This window comes from Symphalangus syndactylus, chromosome 15 (assembly GCF_028878055.3).
Source record: "Symphalangus syndactylus isolate Jambi chromosome 15, NHGRI_mSymSyn1-v2.1_pri, whole genome shotgun sequence".
Lineage (NCBI taxonomy): Eukaryota > Metazoa > Chordata > Mammalia > Primates > Hylobatidae > Symphalangus > Symphalangus syndactylus.
The window spans coordinates 93,222,037-93,248,140 of record NC_072437.2 but is presented as its reverse complement, the minus strand read 5'-3'; the positions used below and the strand labels follow the sequence as shown (position 1 = coordinate 93,248,140).

At 44.2% G+C, this 26,104-nt stretch overlaps 1 protein-coding gene across 1 annotated transcript; it reads right to left on the bottom strand.

The window, feature by feature from the left end:
- Window positions 1-6,220: 6,220 nt before the first annotated feature.
- Window positions 6,221-6,577, bottom strand: LOC134732569 (ATP synthase subunit epsilon, mitochondrial-like). The gene has a single exon (XM_063618495.1). It carries the CDS (start codon window positions 6,527-6,529, stop codon window positions 6,374-6,376), a length of 156 nt encoding a protein of 51 aa, XP_063474565.1. The 5' UTR covers window positions 6,530-6,577; the 3' UTR covers window positions 6,221-6,373.
- Between the last annotated feature and the right edge of the window lie 19,527 nt (window positions 6,578-26,104).

The window sequence follows — 26,104 nt, the reverse complement described above, 5'->3', positions numbered from 1 at the left end:
TGTTTTGCTCTTACAAACCATACAAAGGTAAACTTTTAACATATACCCTTTTGTAGTTTTGTATATTTATAGGATAGATTTCTTAAATTTGAAATGGTAGGTCAAAAAATATGTACATTTTAAAACTCTAGTAAAGATAGCCATTGCTTTCCAAAAAACTTTAGCAAGTCACACAATTCACTGTCCCCTTGAGTGAGTTTCTCCTTCTTCATATCCTCTTTGCTCTAGACATTATCTCTTAAATTTTTGCCAATCTGATGGACAGAAGATGGTAACCAATTTAATTTTTCATTCTGAAATTATTAAGCAGGTTGAGCATATTTCATGTTTATTGGGCATTCACATTTTGTCTTCGACGATTTTTCTTTTCTAGTAAACAGAACCAAAAGAAATGGAGTGAGTACTTGCATATCCCAGCCTTCATGCTTGATTTTTAAACTTAAATTATTTTATTTAAGGTTTAAAACAACCAGCATTCATTTCTATGAGATAGATTCTAATCTAGGCCTTTCTGACATCAAACACTGTGCTATTTCAAGCATTATTGAGTCTGCTCTCTGAATAGTGTAGACTTTGGGCCAGGCGCGGCCGCTCACGCCTGTAATCCCTGCACTTTGGGAGGCTGAGGCAGGAGAATCACTTGAACTCGGGAGGCAGAGGTTGCAGTGAGCTGAGATCACACCACTGTACTCCAGCCTGGGTGACATAGCAAAACTCCATCCAAAAAAAAAAAAAAAAAGGTGCAGACTTTATAAGTATACAGGTAGAGTGAGAAGTCACAAAGAAAACAGCAGATAGCAATTAAGGACATCATATCTGAAATTTAAAAACAAATAAAATGATGAAAAAATATTTGCTACAAAAATGCCAGAAAATTGCTAACCTATAAAGAATCCAATACAAAATGAGAAGAAAACAGACTTCTAAAGAAATATTGGCAAGGCCGGGTGCAGTGGCTTATGCCTGTAATTCCAGCACTTTGGGAGGCCAAGGCGGGTGGATCACAAGGTCAGGAGTTCGAGACCAGTCTGGCCAACATAGTGAAACACAAAAAAGTAGCCGAGTGTGGTGGTGTACACCTGTAATCCCAGCTACTCGGGAGGCTGAGGCAGGAGAATGGCATGAATCCGGGAGGTGGAGGTTGCGGTAAGCTGAGATCACGCCATTGCATTCCAACCTGGGCAACAGTGCGAGACCCCGTCTCAAAAAAAAAAAAAAGGGCAAATAATAACCAAAACTAAAAAGTCCAGTACTCAATGCTGGCGAGGATATGATGAAACAGGCACCCCACAGGAATAATAAAATAATACATTAATATGCATTTCTAAATGGCAATCTGGCAATAGAGTCACAAGTCGTAAACTGCTCACACTTACTACGTTCCATATCTAGAATCTAGTCTCAGGAAATACTAAGAAAATAGGGAGCTGGAAATAAAGTGTCCAACGTTAAGGTTTTGGATCACAGTGAGATATCATCTCACACTAATCAGAATGGCTATTATTAAAAAGTCAAAAAATAAGAGGTAGCGAAGTTGTAAACAGAATGTTTATACACTGCTGGTGGGAATGTTTAGTTCAGTCATTATGGAAAGCAGTTTGGAGATTTTCAAAGAACTTAGAACTACCACCTGAATCAGCAATCCCATTACTGGGTGTATACCCAAAGGAATATGCCATTCTCCCAAAAACACAAATACACACGTATGTTTACTGCAGCACCATTCACAATGGCAAAGACATGGAATCAACCTAGATGTCCATCAACGGTAGACTGGATAAAGGAAATACAGTACATATACACCATGGAACACTACACGGCCATAAAAAAGAATGAAATCATGTCCTTTGCAACAACACAGATACAGCCAGAGACCAGGAAAAGAAAACTAAATACTGTATGTTTTCACTTATAAGTGGAAGCTAAACATTGAGTACATATGGCTACAAAAAGTGGAACAATACACATCAGGGCTTCCTTGAGGGTGGAGTGTGGGAGAAGGGCGAGGATCAAAAACCACCCAATAGGGCTAGGCTCGGTGGCTCATGCCTATAATCCCAGCACTTTGGGAGGCCGAGGTGGGTGGATCACCAGAGGTCAGGAGTTTGAAGCTGGTCTCAAATACAAAAATTAGCCAGGTATGGTGGTGCATACTTGTAATCCTAGCTACCCAGGAGGCTGAGGCATGAGAATCACTTGAACGGAGGTTGCGGTGAGCCAAGATCATCACTTTAGCCTGGGCGACAGAGCGAGATCCTGTCTCCAAAACAAAACAGAACCTATCCATTGGGTACTATGCTCACTGCTGCCTGGGTGATGAAATCATTTGTACACCAAACCCCAGCAACATGTAACTTACTCATGTAGCAAACCTGAACATGTATCCTTTGAACCTAAAATAAAAGTTAAAAGAAGAAAAAAAAATTAAGGTTTTGGATAACTAACTTATGTTACATTCACTCAATAGAATATTACATAACCATTAAAGTTGCTGTTTTCAGAGTATGTAATGGCACGGGAATGCTTATTTTGGCTCATACATTTACAAAGGCAAGATACAAAAGAGTATATACAGTGTAATATTTTGCAACTATGCAGTGATAGCAGGCTGAAAAAGGGCACCCCAAAAGATATCCATGTCCTAATTCCTAGAACTTATGAACATTACTTTATATGAGAAACAAAATAAGCAAGCAAACAAACAAAAAATCAAAATCCAACTCAAAAGGGTCTTTGCAGGTATGATCAAGGGTTTTGAGGCCAGGTGTGGTGGCTCACACCTTTTATCTCAGCACTTTGGGAGGCCGAGGAGGGTGGATTGCTTGAACTCAAGAGTTTGAGACCAGCCTGGGCAACACGGTGAAACCCTGTCTCCGTAAAAAATACAAAAAATTGCCAGGCATGGTGGTGGGCGCATGTAGTCCCAGCTACTTGGGAGACTGCGGCGAAAGGATCATTTGAGCCTTGGACGCAGAGGTTGCAGTGAGCCGAGATTGTGCCATTGCACTCCAGCCTGGGTGACAGAGCAAGACTCTGTCTAGGAAAAAAAAAAAAAAAGGATATGGAGATGGAGAGGTTATCCTGGACTGTTCATGTGGGCCCTAAATGCCATTGCAAATGTCATAATAAGAGAGAAACAGAAGGCCACTCACGCCTGTAATCCCAGCACTTTGGGAGGCCAAGGTGGGTGGATCGTCTGAGGTCAGCCTGGCCAACATGGAGAAACCCCATTTCTACTAAAAATACAAAAATTAGCTGGGCATGGTGGTGTGCACTTATAGTCCCAGCTACTTGGGAGGCTGAGATAGGAGAATCCCTGGAACCCAGGAGGTGGAGGTTTCAGTGAGCCGAGATCATGCCATTGCACTCCTAGTTGGGCAACAAGAGTGAAACTCCGTCTCAAAAAATAAAAAACAAAATAAAATAAAAATATGTATATATATATATATATAGAGAGAGAGAGAGAGAGAGAAACAGAAGAGATTCCCTCCACCCTGTCTCATCTTATGCACACACACACACACACACACAGACATGCACACACACACTACACGAGAAAGCAATGTGAAGAAGGAACAGAGAGAAATTTGTAGATATTGGCTTTGACACAAGTCAATGTCAGCAACCACTAGAAGCTGGAAGAAGCAAGGAAGGGGTATTCCCCAACAGTCTCCAGGGGGGTGTGGCCTGGCTAACACCTTGATTTTGGCCCAGTGATAACAATTTTGGACTTCTGGCCTCCAGAACTGTAAGAGAATAAATTTCTGTTGTGTTAAACCACCAAGTTTGTGATAATTTGTTACAGCAGCCACAGGAAACTAATATAGCAGTGTTCCTGTTATTACTGTCAAACAACAAACAACTTCAAACTTAATGTCACACAACAACTATCTCACTATGTTCATGGATTCTGTGGGACAAGAATTCAGATATGGTATGTAAGAATGACTTGTCTCCATGCTACAGTGTCTGGAGCCTCAGTTAGGAAGAATTGAATGGCTGGGGCTGAAATCACCTAGAGGTTTCTTTACTGGTATCTGAGCTAAAACAAAGTTGAAATTTGAGCTTACTTTAGGTTGTTAACCAGAGTCCCTCTTCGTTTGGCTTGGGTTCCATAGGGTTGTGACTTCTAACATTAGTGGTTCAGAGCTCCGAGAGTCAGTGTTCCCTGTAGGCAGGATGGAAGCTATATGTACTATTCTGACCTAGCTTCAGAAATCACATGGTGTCACTTCCACCATCATTTTCCGTTGATTGACGAAGTGACAGGCCCTCCCAAGTTTGAGAGGGGGACACAAATCCACCACTCCATGGGAGGAATATCAAAAAATTTGCAGCCATGTTTCAAACTTCCAGTTTGCCGCATGTGCACAAATTATTTACGTTCTTCCACATCCAAGCTCTTTCCTCCCAAAGTTTCAACTCATTAAAGCACCGGGCTTATGCTCAAGGTACAGGGTCTCATGATATAAATCAGGTCCAGGTGCAGATTAGGCTCCTTCAGTTAAGTTGCTTGAATATGGTTCCTCTTGATCTGAAAACATGAAATAAGGTTTTCTGCTACTCTTCCCCCAAATAAACCCAACACAAAGTGATATAGGTATAGGATAATGTGTATAAATACTCTTGTTCTCAAGTATGGAAATGGAAACATGTAACAATCATTGGTTTATGTTAATTCTGAAACCCATCTGAGCATATGTTGCCCATGTATTGATTAGGGCCCAGTCCTGCTTGTTGCAAAGTACTCTCTGGAAATTTTTCCTCTGCTTTGTAGGTCTTTATTCCCATTTTCTGAGTTATCCTTTCTTTTTCATAAAAATCAGCCTGTGTGTGGCTGGGCACGGTGGCTCACGCCTGTAATCCCAGCACTTTGGGAGGCTGAGGCAGGTGGATCATGAGGTCAGGAGTTCAAGGCCAGCCTGGCCAAGATGGTGAAACCCGGTCTCTACCAAAAAAACAAAAATTAGCCAGGCGTGGTGGCGGGTGCCTGTAATCCCAGCTACTCAGGAGGCTGAGGCAGAGAATTGCTTGAACCTGGGAGGCGGACATTGCAGTGAGCCAAGATTGTGCCACTGCACTCCAGCCTCGGCAACAGAGCGAGACTCTGTCTCAAAACAAACAAACAAACAAACAAAAACAAAAAGTAGCCTGTGCAGTTTCAGCCTGCTTTCTGACTAGAAGTCTGGGGAGCCTTACTTTATTTTGTACTATCTGTTCCTTTCGAACAAAGCTGATATAATTCCTTTAACATCTTTGTGGGTTTCTTATGTATCAGTTTATAAACTCCATTCCATTAGATAAGGGTACACCCACAAATCTCTTGGTGATAAGCTCTTCTCTACCTTGAGCTCCCCATGAAGCTATAGTGCAACAATGCCCACAAGAATCCTTAGGAGGCCTTTTGTCTACTTGAAAGAGTCTACAAAGGACCACCTTATACCTTTCTTAAATCTCAACAAGGAGCTTTAAAGTCGCATGTTTGTCTTCATTTTTATTCTGAGAACACATTTTCTTGACTGTGTCCTAGATTTGATCTTCCCTAGAGGTCTTTTCTTGCCTTGAGAATCTCCTGCTGGATAAATTCAGCTGAAAGCCCTCTGTGTGTCCTCTTAATTTGACTTGAAAGCTGAACATCATTTTTCTTTATTTCATCTTCATCATTTCAGATTTTACATAGGCAGCTATAAGAAGCTGGTAGCACCTTTAGTACCTTGCCCAGAAATCTCCTTAGCTGGACTACTTGAGCTTATTAAGTACGCTTCCTGTTTTCCATATTATCTCAGATGACAGTGTTGCCAAATTTTCTGCCAATATATAATAAATATTTTATTTTATCCAGCTTCAAATACTATTTTTCTCACTTTATTCAAATACTCGCCATCAGCTTACCCCAATGCCTATCTGGCTTCTTCCTGCCACTCAGTCCTCAAATGACATGTTTTAGTATTGGCTAATGTTTTAGGTGTTTAAGCAGTACCTTATTTCCAGGCACCAAACTCTGTTCTTATTATCCATTATCATTTAACAAATCACCTCAAATCACAACTATTTTAATACCTTCATGGCTTAAAATGACAAGGTTTATTCTCTTACAGTTCTGAAGGCCAGGAGTCTAAAACCAAGGTGTTGGTAGGGCTGGTTCCTTCTGGAGGTTTCTGGGAGAGAATCCATTTCCTTGCCTTGCACTTTCCAACCTTTTTTTTTTTTTTTTAAACAGTGAACCATATTTCAATTTATTGACATTGTCAATTTATGAACAAGACAGGATTTTTTTTTCCCCATGAAATGAGATCCTTTTCAATCTGCCATAACATGTGCCCACACATCTTCACCTTGGAAATGTAGCATTTCAAGCTTTAGTCAGGGTAGATTATTCCTTCTTTACTTTCACAATTTTTACGCTGCTGCCAGAAGTCTTCTTGGCATTTGCTTTGAATCCTGTCTTCAGTGCATCCCTCACTGCTTTTGCACAGATCTGGGAGTATCGGATGTAGCTGAGTCCAGCCTGTCTCCAGTAGGCCACCATGCTGTAGCGAAAGCGGAGAGCATCGGGCCAAATCGCCAAGACGCCGGCAATGTCCCTTTTTTTTTTTGTCAGACAGAGTTTCACTCTTGTTGCCCAGGCTGGAGTGCAGTGATGTGATCTTGGCTCACTGCACCCTCCACCTCCCGGGTTCAAGCAATTCTCTTGCGTCAGTCTCCCAAGTAGCTGGGATTACAGGCATGTGCCACCACGCCCAGATAATTTTTTTTTTGTATTTTTAGAAGAGACAGGGTTTCACCATGTTGGCCTGGCTGGTCTCGAACTCCTGACCTCAGGTGATCCACCCACCTCGGCCTCCCAAAGTGCTGGGATTATAGGCGTGAGCCACCACGCTCGGCCACCCTTTCCAACTTCAAAAGGCTGCCTGCACACCCTGGCTCATGGCCTTCCCTCCCATCCATCACCGCAGTCTCTTGCTCCCATCGTCATCACATAGCCACATTCTGTGGTCAAATCCCCCTGTGTCACTTTAAGCCACGGCATTTGTGGTAATTTGACAGCAGCAATTCAAAAGGAACACAGGGATTAGGCGTGGGGGCCTTCTTTGTGCTCTTTCTTGCTTCTGCATCTTCACCCCAGGTATTCTCTGGACCTGAAACTCCCTCTCCCAGCCACCTTCCTCCAGGCTGCCTACTGCAAGAGAAACTCTGCTAAGACTCACTGAATCCTTCAGGCTTGATTTTTCCTTCCTCTGCATTCCTTGAGAGGAATAAACCTGTGTTATATCACTTGTCTTGCTGTGTTATAATTTATCTTTTCTACCTGTCTAATATTTACTTTTGATGAGAGACTTCTTGGGGGCTGGGATCCTGTATTTTGCCTCTTTCTATCCCCCACCAGGCATGAGCAGAGTGCTTGGTAAATAATAAGCAGCTCACACAAGTTAATGGAGTGAAAGCAAACAGAAAACCACAATAAGGAATCACACCATATAAAGAATCCCTTAACAACGGCCACTTGCTCTGCAGTACCTGGTATTGCTCAGCCTGGTTCTGATGGTGTCCACACTCCACGCCCCAGGAAAACTCCCACTCCCTTCCCAGTCAGTCTGACCTTGAACCATGAGGTCTGAGGTCCTGAAGGATCTGAAGTCAGACAGCCTTCCCAAGCCCTGTGCAGTTTGACCTCATGCCTTTATTTCTGGTTGCTGAGTCTCTATAGGTCAGCCAATGATTAATGAGGTGAAGAAGGGTTCACAGACTTCTGAGAGCAAGACCTACTTGTAACTTGATACACTTGTTGCGCTTTCTGCAGGAAAAGTGACGACAATGTAGTCGATGTTCTTTTAAATAATGCTTATTTTTCTCAATATAAATATTCAAATAATAAAAAAAAATCTGTAATCACTCTACTCAAAGTTAATCATTGGTAATATTTACAAAGTTTGTTTTTTATTTATTTATTTATTTTTGAGATGGAGTCTCACTCTGTCGCCCAGGCTGGAGTGCAGTGGCGCGATCTCCGCTCACTGCAAGCTCTGCCTCCCAGGTTCACGCCATTTTCCTGTCTCAGCCTCCCAAGTAGCTGGGACTACAGGCACCTGCCACCGTGCACGGCTAATTTTTTGTATTTTTTAGTAGAGACAGGGTTTCACCGTGTTAGCCAGGATGGTCTCAATCTCCTGACCTCGTGATCCACCCGCCTCGGCCTCCCAAAGTGCTGGGATTACAGGCGTGAGCCACCGCGCCAGGCCACAAAGTTTATTTTTAATTTTAAAATCAATACATTCCCATTGTGAAAAATACAAACAATGCAGCACATAAAGTAAAATAAAAGGAACAGCCAGTTCCACTCCCCAGAGTTCACTACTACTATTAATGCTTGGTTGTAGCTTTGTCTAGTCTTTTTTTTTTTTTAAACTATAAGCAACTCTTTGAAAAAGCACAAAATCTCAGCAATAAGAATGGAAACAAATAAAAAACATTCCACTAACCCTAGTAAGATCAACTAATTTCTTTTTTAAAAAAAATCCTAGTCTTTTGTTTATGAGTGGCTAAATGGATTGTGTGGGAGATATGCTTAGCAAGGGGAACACACCCTATAATTACACAAATCCTGTCATAGATTTAGTGCAGAGCAGACAGGGATAACCGTAGTGATGAGGACTCAGCACTTTATCAGCATTGTTTGGTTATTTACATAATGCCTGTATTTTGTAAATGGCAAAGCTAATACAGCTGAAAATGAGATTGTAACAGCCTTTACAAGTTAATTGCTGGCCTAAGTAAAGAACACTGGACTCTCGAGTTCCTATTTCTGGTCTCTATCCCACTTTTTCTCATCACTGAGGATTGAGAGCTATGTGGTGCTTTAAGTAATAGCTGGGAGAAATAAATAGTATGTGTGAACAGCAAGGGGAAGCCATAGAATTTACCTGTCAAGATGGCCTTAGTTGTGTCTGTTCTCAAGCATGTAGACTGTGTCTGAGTTCTTTTCTTTACATATGCTTTAGGAATGCTTTCTTGACTCAGCTACAGGGCTGACCTTGGAAAACCAGCCTTATTATTTCCGGGAGAAACAACTTACATTTGCAAAACATGTTGAAGAGGTTAACATCTGAAATGGATTCTGTATTTGCCTATTTACTGTCGTGAGAGAGTGAAAGATAAGGGCTCCACAGATACCACTGAGAATCTTACAAAATTCATACTTGTATCCCACTCCTCTCACAACTCAGCTGTACCCCTGGATTTTGCTTTTTGGAAATACCATTTATTCACCTTTGTCTTCCTAGCATCTAGCATAGGAGGGGACTATAAATGCATGCTACACTGCCTGATGGATAACAAATTAATTTGTACATTCATCAATTCATTCAATAGGCGTATCAGACTTTCTACTTATCAGAGCTTGTGTTAGGGCTACGGATTCAGAAATGCACTACACGCTGTTAATTGGCCCTTATCATCCATTTCTAACTCCATCTATATTCTCCCCTGTATAGAATTAACTGGAATGCTAAAAGCTACAGTTTCCAGAAGGTTCCTTTCTTTCTTTCTTTCTTTCTTTTCTTTTTTTGAGACAGGTTCTCCCTATGTTGCCCAGGCTGAAGTGTAGTGGTGTGATCATAGCTCACTATGGCCTCAAACTCCTGGATTCCAGTTATCCTCCTGCCTTGGCCTCCTGAGTAGCTGGAACTACTGGTGTATGCTGCCATGCCTGGCTCTTCCAGACCTTTTAGCAGCAAGACTTCTAGGTGCAATGAGGGTTCTGTCAATTAGATGAATTCATGCAATATCTGGAGGACAGAAAGAAGACAGAAGTCATTGTTCTTGTCATAGTGGCTGGCTGGTTCTGGCAGATGTATTTGCATGGCCAAATCCACATTCCACTGTCTGGACATCATTTTCTTGGATATAGGGTAGAGCTGTGGTAGTAGCAGCAGTTTTTAGACCTATGCATTACAACCATGGTGATATGACCTTGAAGCCAAAAGCCTAGTGCTGTGCCTTTCAGTAATCTTGAAAATATCTTATCTCCTTTTGCTTGAAATGCCTTGAGTGGTTTCTGTTTTCTATACTGAACTTTTTCTGATAAAATAAATAAAGATGCAATCACCACCCTTTAGAAACTTACCATCTCTTAGGGGAGACAGACAACGCAACTTGAGTAGGAATATAATAGAGGTACAAAGGGACAAGGTGATGTGGGATTAAAGAGTAAGAACATAGAATGGGAAAGGGGCATTTCAGTTATCTATTACTGCATAGCAAACCACCTCCAAAACTTAGGGGTTATCTCTCACATTTTGTAGATTAACTGGGTTCAGCTGGGCAGTTCTTCTGCTGGCTTCGTATCATTGCAGTCAGATGATGGCTAGAGCTGGGATGAGATGCTGGGATGAGATGTTGGGATGCCTGGGCCTCTCTTCTCAGGTGTTCTCAGGGTTTCTTTTCTCCATTCAGTATCTTCCTGTGAGGACATCGTGATATAGTCTCTCCAGCAAGGCAGCTGGGTTTTTTTATTTTTTTAACGTGGTGGTCCAGGATTCCCAAAGCACAAATGTGGAAGATATGAGGCCTTCTTTGATTTTAGGCTCAGGCTGGGCAGAGTGACTCATGCCTGTAATGCCAACACTTTGAAAGGCCAAGGCAGGTGGATTGCTTGAGCTCAGGAGTTTGAGACCAGTCTAGGCAACATAGTGAGAACCTGTCTCAACACAAAAAGAAAAAAAAATTAGCTGGGCATGTTGGTGTGTGCCTGTGGTCCCAGCTACTTGGGAGGCTGACATAGGAGGATCACTTGAGCCAGGGAGCTCAAGGCTTCAGTGAACTGTGATTGCACCGCTGCACTCTAGCTTGGGCAACAGCATGAGACCTTGTGTCAAAAAAAGAAAAAAAAGATGTTAGGCCTGGAAGGGGCACAGCATCAGTTTTGCTGCAGTTTACTGGTTAAAGTGAGTCACAGGCTCAGCCCAGATTCACTGTCGGAGGGGAGGACATAAAGGTGTGGAAACCAAAAGGCACAATTTATTGGGGGCCATCTTAGAAGGTAGACACCACAGAGGGGTACTTGGGATGTTTGGGAAGTTTCAAGGAGAACATGAAACTCGTTGGTTCCATGGTTGTGTTGCTAACAGACTTTACAGAGGACCCAGAGCCCAGTCCAGATCCTAGTACAGTTACTCAGTATATTTTATTATTATTATTTTTTGTTATATGGATGAGAGGTTTCTATGTTGCCCAGGCTGGCCTGGAACGCCTAGCCTCACCTCCTCATGCGCCAGGACAACAGGCCTGAGCCACCGCGGCTCCCTACTCAGTACATTTTAAGAGAAGGCAAGACAAAATTAAAAAAGGCAGGCAGGCAAACATAGAAGTATAAGCTGGTAGGCCTTCCAGTCAGAGGCACTAAGGCAGGGGTGTCCAATCTTTTGACTTCCCTGGGCCACATTGGAAGAAGAATTGTCCCGGGCCACACATAAAACATGCTAACACTAACGAAGCTGATGAATTAAAAAAGAAAATTGCAAAAAAATCTCATAATGTTATAAGAAAGTTACAAATTTGTATTGGGCCACATCCAAAGCTGTCCTGGGCCACATGTGGCCACGGCCGGGGATTGGACAAGCTTGTACTAAGGCATCAGGGAGTAATTGCAAAATGCAGCTACCAGCCCCCAGGGCTGAGGCAACAAAATAAAGAGGTTGTAAATAGGAAAATGTAGAAGATTGAAGGAGGGGCTCCACAGAGCTGGGAATCACACCCCTGAGAAGGGGTTGCTGGCCAACTGGTGTTGATATCTTTGAGGTGGTGCCGATTCTGAAGAAACTGCAAACCAGAATAAACTGCTGCTAATGGAATAAATTGCCACTACCGGGAGAAGCATGGCCCGGCTCGCAGCTGAAGCGAACTGGAAGCAGAAAGGAAGAAACAAGTTCTTCCACTGGCCTTGCACCTTGAAACCTCCCTCCTGGCCCGTGCTGAGTAGCAGAGCCTGACCAATAGCCCGTTGCCAAAGGAGAATGTCATTTTCAGCGCCTCAGCCCACCTCCAGCAGCACAAAGAGTGGAAGACTGACTCTGAGGCTGAGATTAAGAGTTTAACAATCAGGTTGGGCGCAGTGGCTCACACCTGTAATCCGGCACTTTGAGAGGCCGAGGCGGGCAGATCACGAGGTCAGGAGATCGAGACCATCCTGGCTAACACGGTGAAACTCCTTCTCTACTGAAAATACAAAAAATTAGCCGGGCGCGGTGGCGTGTGCCTGTAGTCCCAGCTATTTGGGAGGCTGAGGCAAGAGAATCGCTTGAACTCGGGAGGCAGAGGCTGCAGTGAGCTGAGATTGCACCACTGCACTCCAGTCTAGGCGACAGAGTGAGATTCTGTCTCGAAAAAAAAAAAAAGTTTAACAATTATACCTTGTTTGAAAAGTATTTAACATGAGTTTTACCCTGGCCCTCAGTCTCTCTCTCTCTCTCCTAGCTCAACTTTCTCTCTCCAAAATAGATGTGAGTTGGTTTCTAATAAAGGCACATGATGAATAGAGCACTAAAAACAAAACAAAACAAAAAACCAAATGTTTAACACAGATAAAATGAAGATCACACCATTCCAAGCAGTGTTTTTAAAGCAGTGTTTTCAAAACTTTCTAACAAAGTTACAAAGTCAAAATATAGTTTATATTTTGATCCGTTAGGCATATACATGTATAACTAAAAAAAGTTACATGAAGCAATCTTTATCCTCACTGTGCGTAATGAACTCTGATATTTTCTATTATGTTTTGTCTAACTTAAAAAAATCTGGTAATAACCCACTAAATTGACTTCATTGACTAATCAGTTGCAACCTACTGTTTGAAAAACACTGACTTAGAGGAAGGGAAGATCCAACGTTTTATACATTTCATATCAGTGTATAAATGTTATATGTTTTAATTCTATAAATACATGTATAGGGCTCTTTTTCATCTCAAAAATACCTTTCACATACCTTATTTAACCTTCACAACAATCCTATGAGGTTGATATTTCTCCCAATTGACTAATAAGAAAAGTAGAGGGTCAAAGATACTAAGTCATTTGCCCTAGTTCAGAAGGGGCATGAATGGTCAATGCAGAACTGGAAGCCAATGTTTCTGATTGAAAATCTCAGCCTTCCTCAATAGCCTATGCTAGGATGAGACACATAGTTGAGTGTTAATTGAATACTAACTTTAGTTCAGAGTTGTCTGATAGACAAGGCTAACACTGGATGTTGTATAATGCACATTGTTTGATGAAAGCACACAAGTTTGTCTGAACAAACTTCCTTCTAGAATTAAATTCCAGGACATGGGCTTCACATATGGCTGTTGTATAATAATGAGTATTGTTTTCATCTGTGGCTTTTCAGAAAACACCAGATTAGGCCGGGCGCGGTGGCTCACGCTTGTAATCCCTGCACTTTGGGAGGCCGAGGCGGGCGGATCACGAGGTCAGGAGATCGAGACCATGGTGAAACCCCGTCTCTACTAAAAATACAAAAAAAAAAAAAATTAGCCGGGCGTGGTGACGGGCGCCTGTAGTCCCAGCTACTGGGGAGGCTGAGGCAGGAGAATGGCATGAACCCAGGAGGCGGAGCTTGCAGTGAGCCGAGATCGAGCCATTGCACTCCAGCCTGGGTGACAGAGCGAGACTCTGTCTCAAAAAAAAAAAAAAAAAAAAAAAAAAAAAAAGAAAACACCAGATTATTATGACAATTTTTTTTTCTTTTAAGATGAAGTCCTGCTCTGTCACCCAGGCTGGAGTGTAATGGCGTGATCTCGGCTCATCGCAACCTCTGCCTCTCCGGTTCAAGTGATTCTTCCGCCTCAGCTGCCCAAGTAGTTGGCATTACAGGCATGTGCCACCACGCCCGGCTAATTTTGTATTTTTAGTAGAGATGGGGTTTCACCATGTCGGCCAGGCTGGTCTCGAATTTCTGACCTCAAGTGATCTGCCCGCCTTGGCCTCCCAAAGTGCTGGGATTACAGGCGTGAGCCGCCACGCCCTGCCTATTAGGACAATTTTTTATACAGATCCTTGGTAACTGTCATGGAGGCTGCTAGTTTTCCCCAGTATCCACTGGACCTTTCCCTTTTTAGTGATATACTTCCTCCCATTTTTCATCAGACAAATGGTTGTCCAAAATAAAGGCTACATTTTCCCACCTGCTGTGCAGCTAGATGCTTTCATGCAGCTAAGTTCTGTGAATGAGGTGTAAGCAGGCATGGTGTAACTTCTGAAAGTGTCATTCAAGTAAAGGAAACTATATTCATTTTAATTGCTGCAATTACGAATCACCACAAATGCAGCAGCTAAACACAACACAAAATTTATTTTTTTCATTTTTATTTTATTATTATACTTTAAGTTCTAGGGTACATGTGCACAATGTGCGGGTTTGTTACATAGGTATACATGTGCCATGCTGGTTTGCTGCACCCATCAACTTGTCATTTACATTAGATACTTCTCCTAATGCTATCCCTCCCCCAGCCCCCCGACCCCCCTGTCAGGCCCCAGTGTTTGATGTTCCCCACCCTGTGTCCAAGTGTTCTCATTGTTCAGTTCCCACCTATGAGTGAGAACATGTGGTGTTTGGTGTTCTGTCCTTGTGACAGTTTGCTGAGAATGATGGTTTCCAGTTTCATCCATGTCCCGGCAAAGGACATGAACTCATCATTTTTATGGCTGCATAGTATTCCATGGTGTATATGTGCCACATTTTCTTAATCCAGTCTATCACTGATGGACATTTGGGTTGGTTCCAAGTCTTTGCTATTGTGAATAGTGCTGCAATAAACATATGTGTGCATGTGTCTTTATAGTAGCATTATTTATAATCCTTCGGGTATATACCCAGTAATACCCCAGTTGGGTCAAATGGTATTTCTAGTTCTAGATCCTTGAGGAATGGCCACACTGTCTTCCACAATGGGTGAACTAATTTACACTCCCACCAACAGTGTAAAAACGTTCCTGTTTTTCCACATCCTCTCCAGCATCTGTTGTTTCCTGACTTTTTAATGATCGCCATTCTAACTGGTGTGAGATAGTATCTCATTGTGGTTTTGATTTGCATTTCTCTGATGACCAGTGATGATGAGCATTTTTTCAAGTGTCTGTTGGCTGCATAAATGTCTTCTTTTGAGAAGTGTCTGTTCATATCCTTTGCCCACTTTTTGATGGGGTTGTTAGTTTTTTTCTTGTAAATTTGTTTAAGTTCTTTGTAGATTCTGGATATTAGCCCTTTGTCAGATGAGTAGATTGCAAAATTTTCTCCCATTCTGTAGGTTGCCTTTTCACTCTGATGGTAGTTTTTTTTGCTGTGCAGGAGCTCTTTTGTTTAATTAGATCCCATTTGTCTATTTTGGTTTTTGTTGCCATTGCTTTTGGTGTTTTAGTCATGAAATCCTTGCTCATGCCTATGTCTTGAATGGTATTGCCTAGGTTTTCTTCTAGGGTTATGAAATTTATTATTTCACTGTTTCTGTCCGTCCACGTCTCCCTTGGCTCAGCAGTTTCTTTGGTTCAGTGTTGGAGAGGCCAGGTCCTTGTGGTTGCCCCCAGATTCCCTTGCTGGCTGCCACCTGGGAGTGGTCATTAGCTCTTACCAGCCTCTCTTGGGTCCTTGTCAATGGACCCCCTCATCTCAGAGGCAGCAATGGCTCAGTAAAGCCTCCTCATATTTGGAATCTGTTCAACTTTTCTTTCTGCTGTAGCTCTTGAATTCTAGCTAGAGAAAGTTATTTGCTTTCAAGGACTTGTATGATTAGATTGGGCCTACAAGGATAATCTAGAATAATCTGTTTATTTTAAGTACCAAATCTAATTACATCTGTAAAAATCCCTTTTGCCCTGTAAGGGAACATAGACACAGGTTTCAGGAATTGCAATGTAGACACCTTTCAACTTTTCAGGGACCATTATTCTGTCTACCATAGATGCATATCCTTCTGATTTGTCCCTTCTCCCCTGCTGCTGAGAAAGTAAGTGTATTGGCTGGAGTGCTCTAAGGGACTACGGAGGTCCACAGCACTTAGGGATGGCAGGATAGAATGTCAAAACATCTTGGGTTCCATATATATATTATATATATATATATATATATATATATATATATAAATATATATAAAAAATACAAATCTGGTTACAAACCACTAAACTGACTTTTTTTTTTTTTTTTTTTTGAGATGGAGTCTCCCTCTGTTGCCCAGGCTGGAGTGATCCTGGCTCACTGCAACCTTCACCTCCTGGTTTCAAGCGATTCTTCTGTCTCAGCCTCCCGAGTATCTGGGATTACAGGTGCGCGCCACTATGCCCAGGTAATTTTTTTTGTATTTTTTGTAGAGACAGGGTTTCACCATCTTGGCCAGGCTGGTCTCAAACTCCTGACCTTAAGTGCCTCGGCCTCCCAAAGTGCTGGGATTACAAGTGTGAACCACCGAGCCTGGCTAAATTGACTTTATTGACTAATCAGTTGCAACCTACTTTTTGAAAATATATTATGTATAATATATTATATTATATATGATATATAATATATTATATATTATATAATATATATTATGTATAATATATAATGTATAATAATATGTATAATATATAATATATATAATATATATCATGTATAATTATACTTTATATATAATATATGTTATATATAAATATATATTAATACTAAGCAATATAGTAACATCTAGGGAAATGACTTATTAAGAAGGTCTTGGAACAATCTCCTGTTCTTTGAGCGGGGGCTAGAGATCCCTAAAAAAATTCTACTTTGTCAAGAGACTTTCTATCTTTGGTCATCAGACTAACCTTAAATTGGCTGAAATGCTTGTGCCTTACAAGTAAAGCTAGTTGCATGTTGATATCAATGCTGTTTGACATGTGACTTCAGTCAGTACAGCTGGCTTTTGCCTCTCTGCTTTATACAGTGGTGGCTTATTTTTGCTCACACCTGGTCAACTTCAATGTGACTTTGCAGTCCAGAAATTCTCTTGTGAAGAGTCAGGACAAGATCTAGCTGTCCCCATCTGAGGGAGGACTCCAGGGCTCCAGGGAAAAGGGCATGCATCTAATTGGTGTGGCAGTTGTTGCCTCCCCTGAGGTCCATTGAGCAAAGAGTTGTCTGTGATTTAGTAGGGCAAGAAAGACCTCAGCTTCTGGAAAAACCACATCCTTCTACAGGGCTCCAGTCAGCCAGATGAGGTGGCACTCAGCCAGGTGAGGTGGCTCTCACCTGCAATCCCAGCCACAGGAGGCCAAGGCAAGGGGATTGCTCAAGCCCAGGAGTTTGAGACTAGCCTGGGTAACTTAGCAAGACCCCTATGTCTAAAAATAAATGTAAAAAGCTGGGCTTGGTGGAACGTGCCTGCAGTCTCAGCTACTTGTGGGGCTGAGGTGGGAAGATTGTTTTGAGCTCAGGAGTTTGAGGCTACAGTGAGATCATAGGACCATACCACTGCACTCAAGCCTGGGCAACAGAGTGAGACCTTGTACCTAATAAATAAAAATAAAGGTTTCCACTCACCCAAGTATGTGCTTTTCACATACCTTATCTTACTTAACTCTCACAATAGTCACATGAGATGGGATTATCCCTAATTTGCAGGAGAGTAGACAAGCTCAAATGGATCAAGTTATTTGCCCTAGTTCAGAAGGGCAGTAAATAGGGAACACAAAACCGGAAGCTAAACCCCGCCCAAGGTAGTGAAAAACAGCACTTTCAATTTGCACATTTGGCCAGGGATTGTTCCTTTTCTCCTCCACTGGAGGACAAATGGTAGCATGAACAATGGCTTGTGCTTTATACAATCTCTGTTTGTGTTTCTGTGGAAAGGCCCAATCATCCACAGGAGAAATTATCCACTCTCCTGTCCTTCTGGCCTAGAAACATAGTCTTTCAATATTAAATAAAAATAAGCCACACATTCATTGATTGCAATAAATCCAATTATATAATATTTTCTATTTGTTTATTTATTTATTTATTTATTTATTATTTTTTGAGATGGAATGTTGCTCTTGTTGCCCAGGCTGGAGTGCAGTGGTGCGATCTTGGCTCACTGCAACCTCTCTGGGTTCAAGTGATTCTCCTGCCTCAGCCTCCCTACTAGCAGGGACTACAGGTGCTCGCCACCACGCCTGACTAATTTTTGTATTTTTAGTGGAGACAGGGTTTCACCATGTTGCTCAGGCTGGTCCCAAACTCCTGACCTCAAGTGATCCGCCCACCTCAGCCTCCCAAAGTGCTGGGATTACAGGCATTAGCCACCGTGCCGGCCAATTTTTTATTTCTTAGAGATTATTTTGAACATTTAAAAATGCTTTATTTAGAGACAAGGTATTGCTCTGTCACCCAAGCTGGAGTGCAGTGGCACAATCATACCTCACTACAATCATAGTCCTAAACTAGGCTCAAGCAATCCTCTTTCCTCAGCCTTTCAGAGTGCTAGGATTACAGGCATGAGCCACCTTGCCCTACTCTATTTTGTACTTTTTTTTGGTTTTTTGAGATGGAGTCTCGATTTGTGGCCCAGGCTGGAGTGCAGTGACGTGATCTTGGCTCACTGCAACCTCTGCCTCCCAGGTTCAAGCGATTCTCCTGCCTCAGCCTCCTAAGTAGCTGGGACTACTCCTAAGTAGCTGCCACTAGGCTTGGCTAATTTTTGTATTTTTAGTAGAGACGGGATTTCAGGGTTTCACCATATTGACCAGGCTGGTCTCGAACTCCTGACCTTGTGATCTACCCACCTCAGCCTCCCAAAGTGCTGGGATTACAGGCATAAGCCACCATACCCGGCCTTATTTTGTACATTTTTTTTGTTTGTTTCTAGAACTATGAGCTGGAAATAATTCCATGTAATATGTCGATTTCAAATTAGCAGTATTTCCAGACAGATTTAGAAGTGTGGAACTTCTGAATTTTCTAAGAGCATGTGTAAATAAGAGAAATGACTTTTCAAAATGTCATACCTTTGGAAATCAGGCTCTTTGAGAATTCTGAAAGAGGAGAGATAGAATTTATTCAATGATGTAAATAATTAACAGCAAAAATATTGTTACACGTAAATTTTTTTAAATTGACAAGTAGTACTTGTAAATATACATGGGGTACGTAGTGATGTTTTACTCCATATTATGTGTGGTGATCAGAGCAGGTTCTTTACACTTTTTAGGTGTGTAATTATCATTAGAAGTGAGATTTCAGGGTATTCCACAATGTAGACAAGAATCTTGAATGTGTGCTGATGATATGGCATATATTTAAGGTTTCTATATGCTCTGTGTTCAGGGAAGGACTCCAAGGTGTTTAACTTGAAGTTGAATGATAGAACACTGCTTAAAGTTAGAGCTATTTATGCTTTCAAAAGCCATGGGATCTCATTTACAGAGGAAATAATTTTAATGAAACATCAGGAATATAATTTTTTTTTTGAGGCAGAGTTTCACTTTTGTAGCCCAGGCTGGAGTGCAGTGGCACAATCTCGGCTCACTGCAACCTCTGCCTCCCAGGTTCAAGCGATTCTCCTGCCTCAGTCTCCTGAGTAGCTGGGATTACAGGCATGCACCACCACCCCCGGCTAATTTTGTATTTTTAGTAGAGACAGAGTTTCTCTGTGTTGGTCAGGTTGGTCTCGGACTCCCGACCTCAGGTGATCCTCCCACCTTGGCCTCCCAAAGTGCTGGGATTACAGGCATGAGCCACCACACCTGGAAGGAATATAATTTTATCATGCACATTCCATCTTACACATGTGTAAATATACCGTACTTTAATATGGGAATCTGGCATTGACAGGTTATCACTAGGTAGCCTATGAGCCTCATCCCTTTCAGCCAGCCACTTTCACTCTGAAATCACCTATTTGTAGCTGCTATTATCTGCAGACCTTGACCTCCCCTTCCTACCCAGTGTTTCCTGTCAGTCTCTTCCCACTGCTCAAATTGACCATGGGAAGCAATTTCTTGATGGCTGGCTGCCAGATAAGAGGATGCATCATTCCCATTTCTTTTGCAAGGAGGCCTTCTGCTTCCTGCTGCCCTGCCTCAGTTTCCCATTAGGTTTATTGTTCCCACATCTAGCCTGTTAGAGCTGGCTTGGAGTAAAGCTTGATTCAATATCAACCCAGAACTTCCTTCTTCTGACATTTGTAATTACTTAATTTTCAGGAGGCTTTATAGGTAAATTTGTTGAAGTCATGAAATACCATAGTTGTGAACTTCTTTTTTAGAAAGAGAAGATTTTAAAGCTCCTTATGGTAGTACTTTAGCAATCTGTCAGCTTCTACCAAAGTTTCAACTTTGTGTTACTCTAAAGACAGCACTTCTTGCCTTCTAACATTGTGCCAACCCGAAGAATTGAGACAGTGACCTGAGCGGACAGTTTTCATCATCAGCAATGTCGTCAGACACCTGTGAGATGGCTGTGCTGTAATCCAAGCACTTTGGGAGGCCAAGGTGGGTGGATCACTTGAGGTCAGGAGTTCAAGACCAGCCTGGTCAATGCGTCAAAACCCCATCTGTACTAAAATACAAAAATTCACCAGGCGTGGAGGCTGGTGCCTGTAATCCCAGCTACCTGGGAAGCTGAGGCAGGAGAATCACTTGAACCTGGGAGATGGAGGTTGTAGTGACCCAAGATCGTGCCACTGCACTCCGGCCTGAGCGGCAGAGTAAGACTCCATCGCAAAAATAAATAAACAAGTAAGTAAATACACACATAAAATAAAAAGTATATAGGAAGGTTTCCTTGGTCCCTAGATACACCTGATCATTATCACCATGGCAACCCACATAAGACCACCCTAAACCCATGCACACAAACACACATAGGCACATAGGTTACACAGGCATCCTCAGAAACACAAAGATAAGGAGACTCACCCTCAGACACAAACCACACCTACAGAGAGAGAGAGTAGACAGAGAGAGAGACAGAGAGAGAGAATGAGAGAGAGAATGGGTGGTGGGGAGATGGAAATAGAACAGGTAGATTTCACCAATTTGAAAAGGAAAGTACAATACTTAAATTTCAGTCAAACTTAAATGGATTGAACTGAACTGGTTGAAGGAGAGGATATGGAGAGCGTGGCAGTGCTAGACTAAGGAGGCCAAAATTAAGAAATGAAAACAGCCCTTGTTCAAAAGGAGCATTCATTTTGGGGAATCATAGTGACTTCTATTTACTCTGGTAAATTCAGTCACTGATAATCAATTCAATCTCCATGACGGTATTGACCATCAAGTGGGAAGATGTGATTTGTCTTGTAAAAACTGTGAGTGCTTCCAGGGCAAGCACTGTGAGGCTTCCTGCGTGCCGCAACAAAGCAGGAATCCAACATATGTTGCTGAATGCGTTCACGCCCCAGTACTGGAGCGAAGAGCAAGTTATTTATGGACATCAGCCCTGTTAAAAACAATATGCATGACCCGAAAACATCATCAGCTCTCAGATATTGTATGGTATGGATTTAGCTTTTCAAGGTGAGAACTTCTTCAAGTACTATGTTAGCCCACCTACAGGAAAAACTATATTGCGGAAGAAAATGAGAGGTGTTTTTTGTTTGTTTCCTATGCACTATTTTTTGGCACTATGCGATCCGACACTACGAGTCCCCTACGCCGGCAGGAAACAGAGGGACCTGGAGGAAGTCCCATAACTCAGGCCCCTCTGCACAAGCGTGCTCTCCCAGATACTCCACCCGGGTTCCCATTTTCAATTATTTCCACGTGATGGTGTATGGTGAGAAACAAGTGCCGGATTTCCCGAATCGCGGGACTTAGCGGCTTCGACAGAGCCAGGAACACGATCTGAGAGATGGGGGCGCGCACGGAGCGCTCAGTAGGGTCTCCGCGCGTGACCCCCGGATCGCGCGCATGGCTGGGCGGCGCTCGGTGAACTTACCTTACCTTGGGGTTGAAGATTCCAAGAGGAATGGAGGGCTTGTGGCTCCAGCTCGGACAGTCTTTGGGGCAAGGAGGTTCAGGAGGCTGCGCTGTTGGATTTCTCCTCGGGGTGAGCAGGGCCGGGCTGTCCTGCCGGCTCTGGAGCGCATTATGTCGAGCCAGCGCGCACTTGTGCGGGGCTAACCGCGTTCAGCGTTGGCAGGATCTCTGCTTTTCCTCTGCACCCAAGGCCACTTCCTCCGTTCCCCCACCCCAGACCTTTTGAAGGCCACTGGTGTCTGTCCATTATGAGAGGAGCGCGCCAAGCCCGAAGAACAGAGGGAAGCTGACAGCTCCTGGAGAAGTCAGGTACTGGGGTCAATCCTGGAGTTCTGGGACCAGATCACTTCCTTTGCAGAGAAGTCTTTCCCGAAGCCCAACTGGCTGCTTTTTTCGGCGTCCTTGGAGATCTCCTTACGGCCCCCTCACTCTGGAGAGCCCGGCACCGTGCACAGGCATGCAGTTCCGAGCGCCCTCGCCCCTCAGGGCCCACGATTCGCATCCACTGGCCAGTTGGCTGAGGGTGGCCGCTCAGAGTTTGAACTACACATATCGGGCCCCACGCGAGTCTCCCTGTGGGGGTCTGATCCAGGAGGTATCGGTCCAGCTGCCTAAGGGGTCGGGACGGAGCCCGCCGTCCCGCCTCCAAGGCTTGGGTGGAGCCCAGAGGGGCGCTCCGCGGCATTCATTCCTTTCCCCATACCCTCCTCAAGGTCTCTCCGCCGAGCAGGACTTCGCTCTCCGCTGCCTCCCTGGGCCTCCCTGGAAGGTCTGTTTCTCCTGTTAACAACGGATCACCTCCGCCACCCCCACCAGGCGTAAGGGAGACACCAGGTCCTGTCCTAAACTCTTCAAAGACATCATCATCTCCTTACCGCCTCCTTATGAGCCCACTGTATAGACGAGGAAATGAAGAGTTAAATGATGTAAGCAAAGCCACGAGTAGTAAGGAAGGACTGAATTCAAGCCCAAGGCGGCGCTACCTCCGGAGTCCGAGCTCTTCCCCGCGGGAGGCACAGGCTCCGGTTGCCCGAGTCTCTGCCACCCGGAGAACTTCCAAGCAAAGCTCTGATCCCGGGCCCAACCCCGGTCAGTCGGAGGCCACACCCCTGCCCGAGTCATCCCGCACCCTCGGCTGCCCGAAGACCAGTCTCAGGCAGCCTGTGCCTCTTCTGCTCTCCTTGGCAAACCCTCGGACCTCGCGGACAAGCAGCGGCTGGCTCAATTCGCAGAGCGAAGTCGGGGCCGCAGCCTCGGAGAGGGCGGCGGCTTCTGCGTGGGGCCCGAGGACAAGTTTCCGCGCCTCCACCAACTAACTGGTCGGCGGAGCTTCAGTTCTTTGCCTGGTGAAGTTTGCTGTGGAAAACCTAGGGAGTTTATTTATGAGGAAGGGCGTCCTGAAACTAGGCCAGTGTTCGGCAAAGATCAGTGGGTAGAGGAATAAAACTCATATCAACAGCGACAGTGTGGGGGTTTGCCAGAGGAGAGGGGCTGCAGGGGGACTGGTGGGGGACTTTAGAAACTCTACAACAGCAGCTCCCAATTGCTGCTGACGACGACGACGATGACAGCCTAAAACAATAGCTACTATTTGTGGAGGGATTCCTAGATGCGGAATTAGCATTTTACATGTATTTCTTGGTTTAAACTTCACAGCAACTCCATGAAGTAGTATTTGTCTCCACTTTCTGGATGAGGAAACTGAGTCACTGAGAGTTCGAATCATTTTATCAGGACTTCGGGCTGGGCCAATATTTGAGGGACCAGGGATGCGAAAGCAGATTTGCCCCACCCCAGAGCCCAGGCGGGTGTGGAGAACCGCAAGGAAAGAGCACTCTCAAGGATGCGCAAGTTCCCCTTTCTGATCCAAGGGACTTAATTTTATCCCGAGGGACTCGATATCTCTCTCCAATAAAACAAAACAAAACGGCAACAACAAACAGCGTCTATCTTTGCAAAAAGTAAAAGAAAAGCAGCGACTCCTGGGAGTGAGGTACTGGTACTGAGCACAGGGAGCGCCGGGAGGGCCGTCGGGTGCACCACCGGGCTAAGGCGCCCATCTGAGAGCTTCCTGCAGGGAAGAGCAGAGTGGTCCTAGGGGTTGGAAGCCCTCTAAATCCGAGCATCTTTGCCTCTAACATAAGACACTTTTGGCCCTCGGCCTCCGGGGACGGAGACTCATCCAAAACAACGCTTCTTTTGGAAGGGTCACGGAAAACGGCCTCGCCTGCGTCCTCAGCTTTGGGAGGAAAGAGGAGACCTGACCATGGTGGGAGCCAGCGGCGGGTTTCACCACCCGCAGCACTGAGGCGTCAGGTGGGCGGCGCTTGGCTCTGCCAGGATGCAGTATTGGCCAGCAGTACTCTGAGCTGTCTCCCACGCTCTAGGCTATATTACCTGAGAAAGTCATCTTGAGAAGATATTCTTAAATTAAAAATAAAACAAAACTGGATATTCATCCCCTCACAGGGTGCTCCAACTCAAAACTCAAGTGCATTATTTCTTAATTACCTGGTTTTCCCTGATTAGTACCGAAAAAAATAGATGCTGATCAGCCTGCCCATCATGGCGAAACCCTGTCTCTACTAAAAATACAAAAATTAGCCGGGCGTGGAGGTGTCCGCCTGTAATACCAGCTACTCAGGAGGCTGAGGTAGGAGAATCCCTGAAAAAAAGAGGAAACCGGGAACGACAGAATGAGACCTTCTCAAACAAAACCAAAACCAAAACCAAACCAAAACAAAACACGCTAATTTAATTTTAAAAGTGAATTCGAATCATCCCACTGCCAGAAAGGTTTGAAACAAAGTGAGGAGAATCAGTTTTCATCTCTTCCCATATTATCCATATTTATTAAGCATTTCCCACAAACATAACCTGAGCACAAGGCCCAGACCTTGAAAAGAAGACAGACCTGGGATGCACAGACCTGTTTGTAAAGAACTGTTAGGTAATTTTTAAAATGTTAAATAAGATAACTGGTTTTCCAAACCCTCCAATCACATACGTTTTCATAATTTCTAAAGATGTGAAGGTCATACTGGCTAGTAGTTGCTGGTTTCCAAGGCGCACCAGGCCACTGTGCTTGTCTTCAGCACAGCCTCTACCTCGGAACAGGAATTACATCCACATCCTAAATAGAAAGTTCCGAATATCTTTGGTTTAGTGGTCACCCAGGGGTCCGTCTTTCTCCCTCACCCCCAGATCCAGGCCTGTCCCCCCTTGCCTTCCCTGCCAGCAGTGTGGAACTGGGGCACAGGGACTCTTGCACTGCTCCTAAGCCAGCCCTGCCGCTGCTCGCCTGCCTTGCAAGACGTTCTCTTCCTCAGAAGAAAGTGGTGCAAGTTATAAGATGTGCAGTAGTGAAGTGTGCAGCTAGAGAAGAGGAAGAGGAGGGAGAAGAAGGGGAGGTAGGAGGAGGAGGAGGAGAAAGAGGTCAGGAAGAAAGAGGAGGAGCAAGAGGAGGGGGAGGAAAGGAGAGCAGGAGGAAGAGGAGGAAGAGGAAGAGGAGGGAGAGGAAGAGGAGGAGGGAGAGGAGGGGGAAGAAGAGGAGGAGGAGGAGGAAGAGGAGGGGGAGGAAGGGGAGGGGGAAGAGGAGGAGGAGGAAGAGGAGGACTCACTGTATTCCACTGGCATCAATTTCACGGGATCTTTGAAAACTCAAACATTTCCTTTCAATTATTTCTAAACTTAAAGGGGTCGCCCGAGTAAGAATGGCTTTATGGGCAGATTAAGGCACTCGGCCCAGCTTCCCCGCTGTGTGTTAGGGAGCCTTCCAATGTGTATGGTACAGTTTCCATTGTCTTTGAAGAGTCGGCTTCTCTAAACAGGTCCCAAGGTGGAGTGCTGTAGGCGGGCAGGGATGTGCGCCACAGTCACAAACAACGCCAATCCAGTATCACTAAAAGAGGGCCCCAATACTACAGAAACCAATGGCTCTTTTTCTTCCGGAAGGCCTGCCAGCATCTACCCGCGGGGCCCCAACTGGCACATGCGCCTGAGAGAGCGGGTTTTCCCCTTCGGTCTAAGGTGGGCCCCGCAATTGCCGCCCCATTCAACTGCCAGGGCGGGTGGTCCACGCCCGGGGTCCTCCTAGGCCCTCTGCTCCTCCTTGGCGAGTGGTTGAAGCCGCTCAGCCA